The following is a 15564-nucleotide window of genomic DNA, read 5'->3' as shown; positions in this document are numbered from 1 at the left end:
TAATGTTTTCCATGAAAGCTTATCACCTAAAATATGACAAGTCAATATGTGAAGTAGTTTTGTATACGAAGTATTAAACACTGCGGTTCAGGTTTGAAAGCATTCAGGTTTTTGAAAAATAATTTAGGTCAAAAATAGCTGGATTCCCTGAGTAGATGACTCTGTCCTAACATGTTAATTAAACAACTCCTGTATATTCTCAGGATAAAAGACTGCACGTAAATTCCATGTCATACTATCTGGATTTACTGTACACTTCTGTTTGCCTACTTAATTACTGGATTTTCATTAGTATGCTGTGCTAAACCAGTGAATTTTTAGCCAGTTTTCTTTGAAGAAAAATACGTCTCTGAAAATGCTGTGTAAACAAACCGGGTCTAGAATAACCATTAGTTTGGGCCCTCCCTTGCTCCTGACCAATACTCTCTGTATTTTCCAGCACTGAACAGGGCTTTGCTGGGAGAAATCCCAGCTTTAATCTACAGGTGGTCATGTGAACAACATACATATTCTCTTTTTCATGTCTGATTAAACTAGAATTCACTTCAGAGTTAACACTGAGTATTTTAAAAGCATTAACTGAATCTAAAGCCATCCTCTGTAATCAGTGAATCAGACAGCAGTTTCTTAGACAAAGCTCAGATTTTGGCTTGCCTTTCAAGTTGAAGACACTGCCATTGATTTTTTTGTTCTAAATGTTACATACTTTCCGAAACATCTAAAGAAGGTGCTTGCTTTTAGCTGTTTCAGCTCCTTCACCCTCAAAAAAAAAGAAATAAAAACAAGACTAGAGGATATGCTTTCTCTTTACTTTTTATTCAGAAATCAGTGTCTCCATGGAAAAAAAAATCTGCTTTTTAAGCACTGTTACTTGTATATTGCTGCAGATGAAATGGCAGAGCAATCAAAGTGGTTACCACTCAGCTGCTTTCTCCATTCCAAAACTCTTTCTCTGGGCTGCAGTCCCAGGAGCAGGAAAAGCTGAATGATCTGCACAAGGAAATGTACATAGTCCCTTCTTAGTTCGGTGGTCTTGTGTATGAAAAGAGTGAAAGCTGTGATTAAATTTAGTCCAAGAAACGGCTCTAAACCATCATCATTAAAGTCTCTGCATCTCATTCAGTAATTCCTCATTTCTCTTTCAGAGAAGGTGGATATGTTTAATGCTATCTCAGCTTAATCTGCTTCTGGACCTAAATCCATATTCCCACGTAGGTAGCTTTCTAGCTCGTTTGTTTAAAAAACCAAGTAATTTCAATATTATGTGGATGCAGAAATCATATTAGCAATAAATAAGATCGGTAGATAATACTACAGCAAGGGTTCTGCTTTGCCCAATTTTTCCTTGTCACTATGTTCAAATTACAGCAGAAATCTACGTGTTTTCTGAGTGTTTGATGTTGGGTAATTGCTTATTGCAACGTTTTGCCAGTTCAGTAATGAGATTGCAATTCCTCTATTTGGCAGTGCAGGACTTGGAAATGTAGAGATTTGTGGGCCCTTTTCTGTGTGGTACATAAAACAGCTATCTTTACATCCCAGTCCTTTTGAGGTGGTCATCTATTACTTGTTGATGGCCACAGTACCTCCATATGACTGGAGGATGATCTCAGAGCTCTGCCCATTTTATTGCTTCTGTGAATCTTTAATGACAGCTTAGACATCTTTGCTTGAGTGCCTATATTGGCTAAATGACACTGCCAAATATGTGACTATAACACTGCTTCTCTGGGCCTCCTAATTTGAAATTCTAAGATGATCTATGACAGTGAAAATGCATTGTTTTGCAAATTCTGCATCTGATTCAAATAATTCCTTCCCTTGAGATACCAAAATAAGTTGGAATTGTCTTTCCTTTTCCATCACTGTGCCAAGGGAGTACAACCTTCTTACCAGCTATGGTAATACAGAAGCAAATACCGCCTTCAGTTTTGTGATCAGAAATCTGCTTAGGCTTTGTGAGGTAACATCTGCTATTTTAATTGCTCACTCTAAATGCTATAATGCCTGCAAAGAGTTCCTTAATTTTTATTGTCCCATTACTTGCTGCTTTATGCAATACAGCAAATTTTCTTGAAGTCTGTGTATCATAATGTAAGTGTGGGAGGAGGGGGTTTGTTCCCATAAAATGAAAATTCATAATTTTCTAAAACATAATGCCTCGTATTAGACCGTAGCAAATAATGCAAATCTCTTCCGATCAGTATAGTCAGCTGAGGAAATGCTCTCCAAATAAATGTTCCTGTTTCTTCAGGGCCCTAAAGCAGATGTTAGAATTCTTTATTTAAAATTTGCAGGAGTCATAGATTTGAATATAGTCATGATCAAATATGCCTTAACAAAATGTGAGAATGGATTTCTCACACTCTCTCTCCCTCTGTCTATCTGTCTTTGCTTGCTTCATTTCCTCTGCAAAATACTAAATATAGTTTCAAAGTTCCAGGGTAGAAAATTATATTTCTTTCATGACTCTTAATACACAACAGTACAGTAAACTTAGATTTTTATTTTTTTTTAGTGGAAGCAAAGAAGGGGCATTTGTATGATTTTCATCACTTTCCCTTGCTCTTTTTAAATGCAAGAAATGTCTTTTTTGTCCATTTTAAATCGTGTCTCTCTCAAGCATTTTCCTTTGTTAAAACATTCAGGGTTATCTTACGATTATCTTTGAATACCCAAGGCTGCCACCAGTTTTTTATTGCTGTTGTTTACTCAAGGACAGCAGAAAACACTTTCCACTGCCTAGAGTTGCAATACAAGAGGTGAAAATATCAATGGTACTTTACAAAGTATTTTTTGAATTTCATCTGCTCTAATGTGGTCAATTATGACCAGATCTATTAGAATTAGGATGGAATGAGTGCACAGAAAAGCTGATTTGTGTAAGAAGAGACTGGAAAGGTTGGCTTAGTTGGCCTATAAAAGCGAAGACTGAAAGAGGGATGTGCTCTCTGTTTATAAACACTTACACTTAGAGTGTGAATAAATGCATCATTGTCAAGAGCCCCAGAGGACAAGGTTGACACAAGAACAAATGAGTTCAATTTGTGAAAGAGTAAACTGAGGTCAAAAGTTGCTAGAAGGTTTCTAATTACCAGAGGCACCAGAGTCTGGAAAAATTCCTTCTTGATGAAAGAATAAAAAAAACCCGTCCAGACTCTTTGAAAGACCAACTTGTGGTAAAAGGTCCAACAGGTTTGCTCAGCATAGCACAAGAGAGGATTGGGGGACTTACAAGGCTGTAGGCAAAGGTTGTATTCTTTCTGAGAAAGACATTTTTCCTTGGAGAGGGCTGTCCTTGGTCCTTCATCATGTTTCAAGCCCAATGCACTCCATCATGAGTAAGAGTGTAGACCATAACCATGTTTCAAGCCCAAGCAGTTAGATCAGGTCCTATAATGACAGCTCAGTTCCAGGAGATCACTTAATTCAACATTTTCATATGGATATTGATGGATAATAGCATTAGAGCTTCACTTGAACCCTTACATTTTCACTGGGTTGGTGGGTCTGTGTGAAATTACACCCTCTTTGGAACAGGTGGGCAACCAAGTTGCCAGCTCCTGGCATTAAGGAGAGCTAATGAACGGATAGAGTGAACCCTGCTTTCTCGGAATCTTGGATTTTTTTTTCTCTGTGAAATTAAAGAAATTAATTTCTCCTTGTCCTGTCAGGTCTTATTCATCCTTTTCTGCAAAGCCTAAAAAACCTAAGGGAGATACAAAGGGGCAAATGATGATGCAGTTCAAAATATCCTTTTCCTTGTCTTGGAACTTCATCCAACCATGCCTTTACTTCAACTTCTCCTTGGAAAGTGCTGAGAAATTCAGGAAGGGCACAGCACAAATGTACTCTGGCATGGGCAGTGGCAGCCCATTTCCTCCTCTGCTGAGTTTTGGAAAAGGAAGATACACTCTCCTCTCTGAGTGTCAGGATTTTCTGTCATGAAGTCCTGGCATGCACTGGAAAATAATGCATGTCCTCTATATTATAAATACTGGAACCATCTTCTTGGCCCAAAGTTAATATTTTTCCATAAGAAAAGGCATTGTTGCCTGTGTTTGGTGCTTAATACAGCAGCATGTAAATAAATTCTTTCCCTCCATTGCTGGTACATTTGCTCTGTGGTGAATAGTAAGTCTCTTCCTGGGCTGCTTTTCTTAAAATAATGGGACAAATATTAGATGTCCAGCATGTAGTCTTGATTCCCACTGGAATCTTGCCTTATATGTCAAAATGATCCTCTTCAGTTCTTGTTTCCTAATTCATCTGTAAAGAGTTTTTAATTAAAACCCATAGTTTTTTCCTTATTTATTTGCCTGCTTAGATGAAATGTACATCTAATTTTATTCTTCCATTTCTGACAGGACAGTCTCCCCTCAATTCCAAGTTCAGCCCAGCAAAAGAAAGGCTTGGAACTCTATATTGAATTTCTGGTGTAAAAAAGGAAAAAACAAACAAACAAACAAAAAACAACAACAACCTCGCATAACCTAGCCTAAATTTATTCAGGTGCCAACTCAGTTCAACTTGGCCAACTTTCTAATTTTTTTGACATTCAAAGCTTGTATAACAGATCATCTGCCACCCTTATATCATTACACTGTATCCTCCTTTGAAGTGCAAATGAAAATTGTTTCCTCTCATACAATAGTTGCTTTATATAGTTTTCTTAAGTCAGATCCAAAATTCAAGAATGAGAGATGATATTGGAGAGTCATTATATAAAAGGCTTGTCACTCAGTCAATGCCTAGTATTTAAAAAATGACAAAGAAATACATAGCAAATGACTAATGTTGAATTTGGGGTTGCATGGCAGTGCTTTGTTGTCAATCTAAAATCTGGATTCATGGTATAATCAGCATTTAATGTAGTAGTTGTCATTAATGCATAGATGTGTATACCTCCTTGGCCACCACACAAAAATGGCTTTGGTATTTGAATTCTGACATTATTTCACAGGTGATGTATAAAGACATGAGGTAGTAACTTACAGGTTAAAATGAGAACATTCTATTTAAAATGCACCAAAAACTGCTGAATACAGAAAACAGAAATACATTTTTATGGCAAGGAAGATAAATACTTGAGGATTTGAAAGTCAAAATCTCTTTTAAAGTAGTATTTGGCAATATAATGTGGCCATGCAGGTATCTGTTTTTACATTATTAGAGTGAGTCTAATAATCTTGGTATTACAGTTTGGGCATGATGCGTAATAAAACCAGGCAAACTTTTTCAAATCCTCTGAGAAAGTATATGATTTAAAATCAAGATAAGAAATTTCTTGAGCTCTCCTTTATTATTATATTGAAAGTATTACAAAAAAAAGATATATATTTTGCTAAAACAGCATTATAGAGTGATTTTTTTACCTCACAGCTACTGAAATGATACAGGCTAAATGAAAAGGCAGCATCTTAATCTGACATAAGCCATTATCTGTGGTACATTAAGAACTAATCAACCAGAAATGCAAGATATGACACTGAACACAGCTGATGCTATGTGTTATTTCTCTTTGCAAAAAAAAAAAAAAAAACACCAAAAAAAACCAAAACAAAACAAAAAAAAAAAACCAAAAACAAACCTATATTTCACAAAGAACATTAATAACAGATGAATTCAGAAACTGTGATAATCTGTGAAGGCAAATAAAATACTTTTACTGTAGTCAGGAGAGTAGAAGTTATAATTTACATCTCTCATATATTTCTTTCAAAATTTAAGGATAATAAACAAATACCAGTATGTCCAAAGTAGTTCCTTCAAAAAATGAAAGGATAGTATACTGGAACAGCAAAAAGAAGTGAAAATAACTGGGATGGTTGTTGTAACATTTAAAGAGCTGCTATTTCAAAAAGCTTGGCTTCATTTCCACAAGAAATATTCTGTAACTTGAGATCAAGCCTATCCTGGTGTCTCCTAAATTCTTCAATATGGTTATAGACCAGGAAGCTAAGGCAGAAGAAGATGATGGCATTTCATTACAGGTATTAACAATGCAAATGTGCCGTATCATTTGAAAAATGATGAAGCTATAAATACACAAATGGGAATCAAAAAGATTCAATAAACTGTGGCTGTATGCAAGGGAATATTAAATGCAGGCTGCCAATAGGAGCCTCTTGATCCACCTCCCTTCCAGAAGGCATATCTGGAATTTTAAATATTTGGAAAGTTTAGGGCATCAGCCTCTGTAATTAAGACAGGTCATGGACAGACAGTTCAGCATGATGAGAAAGAGATCCTGGTTAAAAAAAATGTACAAATTTTAGATTATTTTGACTATTTTGCAGGAAATTACAGGCACAGAATTGAAAGCTACCAGCTACTTGAATCACCAGGAAAAAAACCCCCATGTTTAACTAAAGTTCAAGTTCTTATGTGAAGCTTGGAGTCAGTTGCTGTTGCTTAGAAGCCCATGTTCCTCTTACTCAACTTCCCTGAGGGACTCATCATTCAACAGTGTGAAACACCATGTTCCCAACCTGCAGGAATTTATGCTATGTAAAAAACTATTTTTCTGATTTCCCTAACCTATCTTAAAGTTAATATTTCAAGCTTAATATTGGTGGGTTTACTTAGTTATTTTTTCTTTAAAATATTTGTCTATAGAGCTGAGTGTTCAGCTGTAAGCCTTAATAGGTACCCTATGGAATAAAAATTTGGTTTTAAATTAGGTCTTGCTATAAACAAGCCCATTTACACCTGGAATGCTCTTACCAATTTTCTTTACCCTTTTGGTAAATGATTGCTAACTTGCACATTGTTTATAGCTTCTTGATATTCTGTTTCTAGGAAATGAACACTTAAGGCCTTGAAACATTGTCTGTACCTTCACAGCTCCTAAGCAATGCTACACTCAGAAATACATCAGGCTATGGCTTCCTACTGATATACACATTATCTGTCAAGGATGCTGTGAAACACTATTGAATAAAAGATCAGAAGAGGTAAAATGAGAGGCAGAGAAAACCACAAATGAAACAGCTAGGAAAATACAAATATTTGGTGAGGTTTGAGCACAGTACACTTCGAACTTTTGCAGTTAAGGGTGGTACTTTAATACCTCCAGTTATTTAATGAGCATGCACATGTTGGTTTTGAGGCTGGGGTGGAGTTTGACAGTAGCTGTGTGTCAATCAGAGACCTCTTGGTCCAGTTTATTTTTTGTTTATAATTTGTTGGTTACATTTCTGTATTTTGACTCTCATGCATATCCTCTCCCTTGCCTTATCTTTCAGGAAATAAATGACGTGGATGTGCAAGAGCTGGTGAGAAGGTCAATTGGAAGGTTGACAATTATTCGACAGACATTTCCAGTCCCCCAGAACATAAGCCAGCGCTGTTTCCGTGGCAACCACAGAATATCTTCATCACTGTGTGATCCGAAGGACCCTTTCTCCCAAAGCATGGAGGTAGTTCATAAAGCAGTCTATCCCCACCCGGGAACTGGCTTTCTAGATAACTTCTAAGTTTTTTCCCCAGGATCTTACTGTAACTTGTTTTTCATGTCCTCTCTGACATGTGGTTTAGTGGCATGACAAGGAAATTCTTGGAACTGGGAAGGGCGTGAATGTGTGTGATGGAGAACAACAACTTGCCTACTCCACAGCAGTAGATATAAAAATCCAAAAAGGCAACCTGGTCTCCAGATAGTAGGATAGTCATTTTGTTGCCCTGCTAAATTTTAATTTTTGTCATCTCACCCAAAAGAATTTCCTTCCTGTAGTTAATGTCTCCCAAGCTGCTGTGCTTCTCTGAGCCTCAAATAGGTTGACAATAAGAAAGTTTTCCTGGGAGCACCCACATCTTTCTTTCAAGTGCCTTGGTGTATGCATCTAAATCTGTGTCTAAGTTCCAAGGAGGCCTTATTTTCAAGATTGTTAATCACAAATTACAATTAAACTATAACAGGTTCCTACCACAGGATCCCTGTCCTCTTGATTCCACATAGTTTTTCCAAGAACAAGTCCTCTATCTCCCTCATTAGGTTTCATCATGACAAAGCTTAGGCAAATCAGGAATGTGAAATGGGCTCAATATGTTGATTTTACTTTTGTTTTGTTTTGTTTCTGGGAAGATTTCTGCAGTTGTAGAAAGATGGCTGCATATTACAATTTTTAGCAGTGGAGGGAGGAGTTTATCTGACCCAGCAGCTAAAAGCAACCACCTCATGATTCTGAAAGACAAGAGTGAGAGAAGACAATGGGAGGAAAATAGCGAGGTCTTGAAGAGTGTCTGTTTAAAATGAAAATATGTAAGGGGCAAAGTGTGAATAGTCTCGTCCTGTTTCAGATTAGTTGTAAGAGCCTTGGTGTCACTAATTTTAGTTCACAAAGCAGCCAGCCAGCAATTATTGATGACATGAAAAACTGTCTGTAGCAGAGTGCACGGTGATCCTGTTAGAGTTCTCAAAGCAAGCAGGGCTGTGTGACGCCCATTGATGCATAGGATATATCTACAGACTGTTTAAGAAGTGCAAAAATCCTTTAGGCTGGGCCATTCTGTCACAGCAGCATGGGTGCTAGGAGAAACTTTGGTAGTCTAGGGACAGTGTGCTCAAGCTGAGAGTGTGATCACATGCGGGAGCCAGAGAGTGCAAAGAGCAATTCTCATGAACAAAGTTACTGACTATAGCAAGGCAGAAAGCAAGAGTCATGTGTCAGTGGGATGCTTTACATTTTGATTTGTCTTTCTCTTCAACTTCACTTTCATTTTCACTTCAGCAGTTGGCTGAATCCAGGAAAGATAAGTTCTAGAATTCAAAGTTTATTCTCGACAAATTGGCAAATTCCATTTAATTTGTTACATTGGATCTTATACCTTTACCTGTGCGTCATGATCTACTTATAGCTTGGAGAGCTACAATGTTTCTACTGGAAGCTTTCATAGTATTTTGGTTCAAAGGAATGATGGAAGCTGGACTGGTTTAACTGTTCTATGCAACTGAGTTGCTTTTCATCATGCTTTCCCTGAGATGGCTGTACTTCATTATTTTAGCAGGATGAGACAACATTATGAACTGAAAGGAAGGAAAGCTCTGACACAATTTCCCCTGTGCCTTCATATGATGCACATTTCTTTGAGTAGCTGTGGGGTTTGTTTGCTGCCTCTTTGTTCTACCCAACAATATCATAAATTAGTTTCTAATCCAGTGGGGATTTGGAACAGTTTATAAATTGAAATTACTAATGCTTTTTTTTTTTAATGACATCGAAGTGTGACTAATCAGAAACATTCTCTGGAAATTTTAAGGGTGAATTTCTTGATTTGTTTTTTTCTGAATTACTCCCCCTAAAATCTGTGTGAATAATTAATTTTTTCCAGCATCTTTATTAAAACACTGAAAAATATTCTGGTGAAGATGTCTCACTGTGTCTTTGGAACTGGCCTAATTGAAACAAATTCTATAAATTTGTATCATTTTGAAGGCAGAAAGTTAAAAACTGGATTCATGGAAGAATTCAGTACTGTAGCCTTTTTGTCTAAAAACTGTGTCCAGTATTATAGGTACACATAAAATAACCACTGATAATCCAGATTAATCATTCATGCTTAATCGGATGCTAAGTGCCATTCTTCCACACTCTGGATAAAATAATCACATCTGAATTTTAGATTGCATAAACAAGAGGTTATGCAGTTAAATACTTCTTGGTAATGCAAGTGTCCAGCTCTTAGCCTAACAGAATTACAATAAATAAGAGATTAATATTGGACACCATGCAATGCATTAAATGCCCCAGTAAATTTATGTGGGAAATTAATAAAGGCGTAAAGTGACTTTAAATTACAACCCCCTTCTGTTTGTCAGGACAGATACTAACGAAGCATACTTCTGGTAGTGACAGGGAAGGGTGATTTTGAGAAATGGGAATTAATTGTGGGGTCTTTATCATTGCATTATCAGTGATTGATTGCACTAAATGTTAAGCTCAACTATTAGTGAAGGACTAACAATGCTTAATAACTGCTGAACTCTGGCCTCCTGAGCCCTGTTAATACTTGATTAAGGCCCAGCTATATTACTGTTAGATTAGTGAGTGCATCCTTCCTCATGAACTGTGGCAATTGTTTTCTATTCCCATGGTAGTAAGTTATGGAAGTTACCTTGAAAGCAATGTCATTTTGTTGGGAAATGATGACTTGGCATCCACAGCCCTTCATGTACCAATTTAGTCTCATTAGTGACCTTATTCCCTCTGCTCTCCAGAGCTGATGTGGGTTGTTTTTGGTTTTTTTCTCTTTGGCAAAGACTTGTATAAAAAAAAGCTTGCCTTACAGCACAGTGATAATTCCTCCCCTCTCTGCTCCAACAAATGTCCCTCTAGTGCTGACTTCATTGGAGAAACACAGTTTAAGCTGAAATGCTTTGAATTCTTTGTAGGTTTACAATATGCAGACAAATTATCCCAGTTGCTCTCAAAACGCTTGATTAACCCAAGCCCAGATCCTCAATCCATGCTTTTAATCCTGTCTTGCACAGTGATGCCTGGCCTGTGCATCTGAAGAAACTAGATTTTGTTCCTGGGTGAATACCAAAATAGAAATGTTCACAGCCACTGGAGGAGCTCAAGTAAAAAAAATAAAGGAGCACCTTCTTTAGAAGAAGGACACAGGGAAGGATCATTTAAAGAAAAAGGGCATTAAGGATCAGAGGTTCTGTGCTACTAACAGAGCAGTTTGTGGATGACACAAGCAAAGCAAACATAAAGATAGGATTTACAGAAGTAAATAAAAACATAAAAAAGATGTTATATGGAAGGGAGTAATTAGGCAGGAAGAGAACTGTTTGGGTTTTTTAAACTTTTTTCCCCCTTTTTTTAAAGTGATGTGTAAATTTGCCAACCAGTAGCTCAGATCTTCAGCATTATTGTGCTTCCTTGCCATATAACCCCTCCCTATAGCTGCAGGGCTTTCCCAGTCTTTGGATATATTTAAAAAGCAGAATAAGGCCACTGAATTCCCATACTTTCCTTTTGTAAGCTTCTGTCTTCTTTTTAAAACTTCAAGCACACCACCTATATCTGTGTAAAAAGCCCTTACAGAGAGCAGCCAACATATTCCACAAATCTGAGGAAATGTCTTTTGGCTGCTCTGTGACTGATGGAGAAAAAATCCCAGCAACCTTGCCTCAAATTGTCACTGGCTAATTTGTTGTCAGGCACTAGCAATGCTCTACAGAGCCCTTTATCATGCAGCTGAGGAAACTGTGTTTCCCTCAATAACTTCAGATGACCAATAGGTTATCTAAAAATAATATTCCCAAAAGTCCTTTTCATTTCTAAACCTAATTTTTCTTCATGAGAACTTCTGTTCAGGACAGCTGAAGTTTCTTTTAATGATACTGTCAGTTACGTAAATGTTCTTGCCATTTGAGGACAGAAAAGACTGATGTAAAACTATATTGTAAATTACTTATTTCAGAAGTGTTCATGAGTTCTGAGCTTTGGTTCTTTTACATTTAATTGCATCTTTCACATCTGACTTTGCACTCTGTGCATTTAAAAGCACGTGCATAGAACTAGAACATGGTTAAGTGGAAGTGGCACACAGGTGATTTCTCTTTTTGAATTCCACTGTTCTGCCTTGGATCCCAAACTAGAACTTCTTCACACCGTATGCACCTGTGCTCACAGTGAAACATACATGCATTTACTCTGTAAGGGTTTTGTCCTGCAGAGAATTAACAGCCAATGTCAAACACTGACAATAAACACTATAAATCACAGAATCAACGTGCAGTTGCACACTGACAAAAATTTTGTTGAGTCTTATTTCATGCCAGAAAGTGCCAATCAGACTTGACTGCACAAATCAGGAGCAAAAAACCACAATGAAATCTATTCCAAATTTTTGGGGTTTCTGCTTTTCAAGAGAACAAAACAACCCTGAAGATAACTTGATGGTGTCCAAATATCTGGTGACTGAAAAGTTGAGTCTCACAAGCGACTGGTTAAAAATAAAAGGAAGTCTGTTTACGGTCATAAGTAGAGCTGTAAATCTGGCAAGTGGAGCTGTGCCAGTGATTGGGCTGCTTGTATTTCTCGTGTGTGTAGTTGGTTGCTGCAAATCACTTTTAGTGTTACAACCCCCAGCTGCAGATTTTACCAAAGCCCAAAGGTGTGACATTTTGCATCTCACAGGTTCTTCTTAATACCAAATAAAGTGTTTAATTACCAGAGGATTATGGGTGAGGCAAAACAAATGATAAATTCTGGCTGCTGGCAGGAGACTACAAGTAGTGATGCTAATGATTCCCTTTTGGTCTCTTTACAGATTTCAAACCTGTATATATATGACACTGTTCTCCTGCTGGCAAATGCCTTTCATAAGAAGCTGGAGGACAGGAAGTGGCACAGCATGGCCAGCCTCACCTGCATCAGGAAGAACTCTAAACCCTGGCAAGGAGGGCGATCAATGTTGGAAACCATCAAGAAGGTACTTTTTCCCTATATTTGCTCATCTTTGATTTCTGAAATACTCACATTAGGCAGTATTTCCTCCTGAGGTACATATTACTCTTATCGGTATAGTTTTAATATATTCACAGTTCCTGAATGGAAGTAGTCTTTGTTTGGGTTGTTGGTTGGTTGGTTGGGTTTTTTCCATGTTACAATAATCATATCGAAAAAACTACTAAGTTTGTTTACCAAAACTACCAAACCAGTTGGGTGTTCAAGGAAGGAAGAGTGTCAAAGGTGGAAAAGTGCCTCAGTCGAAGAAGTTTCACAGGTTAGAAAGTAAAGAAAATAAATCTGCTGTTTTGTTTGTAGAAGAGAGGAGGAAAAGTTGCAGAATTACACTTGGGTAATGCTCTGCAGAATTCGCCATTGCGCTGCCATTGACATTAATAGTGTGAAATCATAGAAATGGGAGTAAGGAAGCCCTTAAATTACCTAGGCTGTGTTCTGCTACCACCCATCTATCCCTGTAAGAGTCTCAGTAGAGCTTTATCCACTGTTGCTGCTTCCCTGTGATTTTTATTTCCTACCTTAGTCATGTTCATGCCCAAGATGCTGTTCCTGTTCTTTAGTCTTTAAGAATAATTTCTTAGTTATTTCCTTTCTTCACAACGTGTACGGCCTCCACATACTTACAGACAAATATCGCAGCCTTCCAGGTCAGTATTTACTCAATATGAACAGGTTGAGAGTTTGCCCTTCCCTTTAAGTTATTTACCACATTTTCTTTATGTTGTTGGTGTAGTTCATAAAACTGTCTTCTCATTTGTCTGCACAGACTTCCTGGTAATTTATACTTACATTTAAAGGATGTTGTAAACGCAGAAAAAAAAAAAAATGGATGGTAAATAAAAAAATTAAATGGTGTTTTATTTTTGGTTTTCACTACAGAACATAATAATAATTTAAAATGTAATGTTGTCTTGAGAAGTTGCCATTCTGCATTAGGTATTGAGCTTTACCAGAAGTTTTGATGATGCAGGCAAAATGTAAGACTCCTTTGAGCACTGCTTATATTTTACCCAGTCCCAGGTTAATCTGCATTACCTCCAAAATGATAGTGCAAGGATTTCTTTCTGTTTCCACTTTCCATTCTAACAGTTTGAATTCATGAGAAGAACTGCAAGAATAATCCAGGACACATTTCTTATTTCAGGGGCAGGATAGGTCTTTAAGAGACTCCAGATCGTATTGCTCTTAACCTATCAGAGTAATTTCAAATGCACATTTGGCAGTCCTATGTATTTTGATCTATGTTTCAGGCAAGGATGGTTCTCTTTTCCCCTTGGATTTTGTAAATACTGTCGCATACTTTTCCATTTAAATGGTCAGGAGAGTTATGAAAGCATTCAAGAAGGCAAGAGCAAGTGGAAATTCCAGAGTTGTTGTTAGCTTGCTAAAAAATGAATCAAAAGCCAAAAAACTTCCTGATCTGTGCAGCTAACCATGTCATGTGCATCCTGTCACTTTTGGGTTTCTCTGCTGTTAGGTAGTTTTGATAAGAAACTATTTTATTGGTGTAAATTGAATAATCCAAATACTCCTTACACTGCATTGTGCTGATAGAGATGAATTTCTAGAAGTAACGTGCTAAAATTGAAAGTCAAAATTTAATCCAAATGAAATACAGAAATTTTACCCTGTGTGGATGTCAGTAGCATTTTAATTTGTAGGTCGAGGAAAGCTAAGTTTGCAGCCGAGAGCTGGAATTGCACATGAACTGAAATTCTGCTTTAGTTTTATCACCTACTTCCCCTTTTCTTTCTCTAAAGCATTTGTGCAGAAGAACCTTGGGATCACAAATTACAAATTTGGCATTCATGAATGCCTGATGAGGTATCAGAAAAACAATAAAATCCAAAATAATGAAGGGGAAAAAAGCCCCCCACGTAATCACCCTTCCTGGCAATGCTTCTCTTTCGGGTCTTGACTTATCCTTTAAACATCTTTTCTCTCCTATTGTCCTGGAGAATCCTCTAAAATCAACTGAAATACATGTTTTTTTTCTCCAAAGCATACCAGTTTTCCTTAATTTTGAAAGAAAACAAGAGGAAATTACCACATGCTATTTAAATAGTTTCTGAATTAAAAGTTCTGCATCTTCATTTTGAAACCACCACTCTTTCCAGTGGTGGTATATAATGGAATATACATTCCATACATAAGATGTTGATATAATTCATGGTGAAAATACATTCTGAGATTTCTTAAATACTCCTGGAAAAAGAACTTCCATCCTCTGCAACACCTTAACTCTCCCTTCATGATGACCTTACTGCAGAGCTGAAATCATCACCTCGTCTCAGGTTGTCCCTTCTCTCAGTGTAGCTTCACTAGGAGTCAAATTATACTCAAGTATGGTTTTGAAGAGAAAAAGAATTGAGAATTTTTCTGAAAAGATCCAGAGACAGGAACTTCTGGCAGTGTTTTAGCTGCAGAGGGAAATCTTTCTTTGATTTCTGGAGGGGGAAATAAGAAAAGAGATGGTAAATCTTTATTGAGCTGCTCACTGAAGAAGGTAATAGAAAGGGATGCTGATGTTTTACCTACAGCAACAATGGTTAAATTTGTTAACCTGATGGTAAATAAACTTGTTTCTTTATAATTAATGAGCTAGTTAAGGAGAGCCAGCAATGAGAGGAAATTAGAGTTTCCAAAATTTCTTAAAATGGTAAAAAAGCTGTCTAAATCATTCCTTATTGTCATTTGTTACTTTTCACTGTTGAGCATTTGACTCATGCATCGCTATTTCTACAAACAGCTACAAAAGCGTTTTTTTCTTTGTGAATTCAGCTGATTGGACAAAGCCTAAAGAAAACATTTTAAGCCCACCACAATTATTTAAATCTAATATCTGTTTCTGCCCATTCTAGAATTGAATAAACAGTTAAATTCATCAGGAAGTACAATCCTTCTAATGAATATGGCCAGCTCCAGCAATTAGTTTAAATTCACTTTTGTAATAGGAACTATCCCTAAACACATGTTCACTTGTTTATTTCTCAGTAAAGCTATTTCATAGTTGGAGGAATAAGTATCACTAGGAAATAATTCTGCTTTGGGAAAAATTAATCTTCCTGAGTAGCCTGGGAAT

The 15564-nt window shown here is 37.0% G+C and overlaps 1 protein-coding gene across 1 annotated transcript in view; it reads left to right on the top strand.

Moving 5' to 3' along the window:
- GRID2 (glutamate ionotropic receptor delta type subunit 2) overlaps positions 1-15564 on the top strand; it is a 681673-nt gene that overhangs the window by 465656 nt on the left and 200453 nt on the right. Inside the window, exons 6-7 of the mRNA XM_083862309.1 lie at positions 7248-7421; positions 12286-12447. Coding sequence (XP_083718435.1) covers positions 7248-7421; positions 12286-12447 — 336 coding nt within the window. The remainder of the gene's footprint in view (positions 1-7247; positions 7422-12285; positions 12448-15564) is intronic.

This window comes from Zosterops lateralis, assembly GCF_965231275.1.
Source record: "Zosterops lateralis genome assembly, chromosome: 5".
Classification (NCBI taxonomy): domain Eukaryota; kingdom Metazoa; phylum Chordata; class Aves; order Passeriformes; family Zosteropidae; genus Zosterops; species Zosterops lateralis.
The sequence above is the reverse complement of the archived record's forward strand: the minus strand, read 5'-3'. Positions and strand labels throughout refer to the sequence as shown.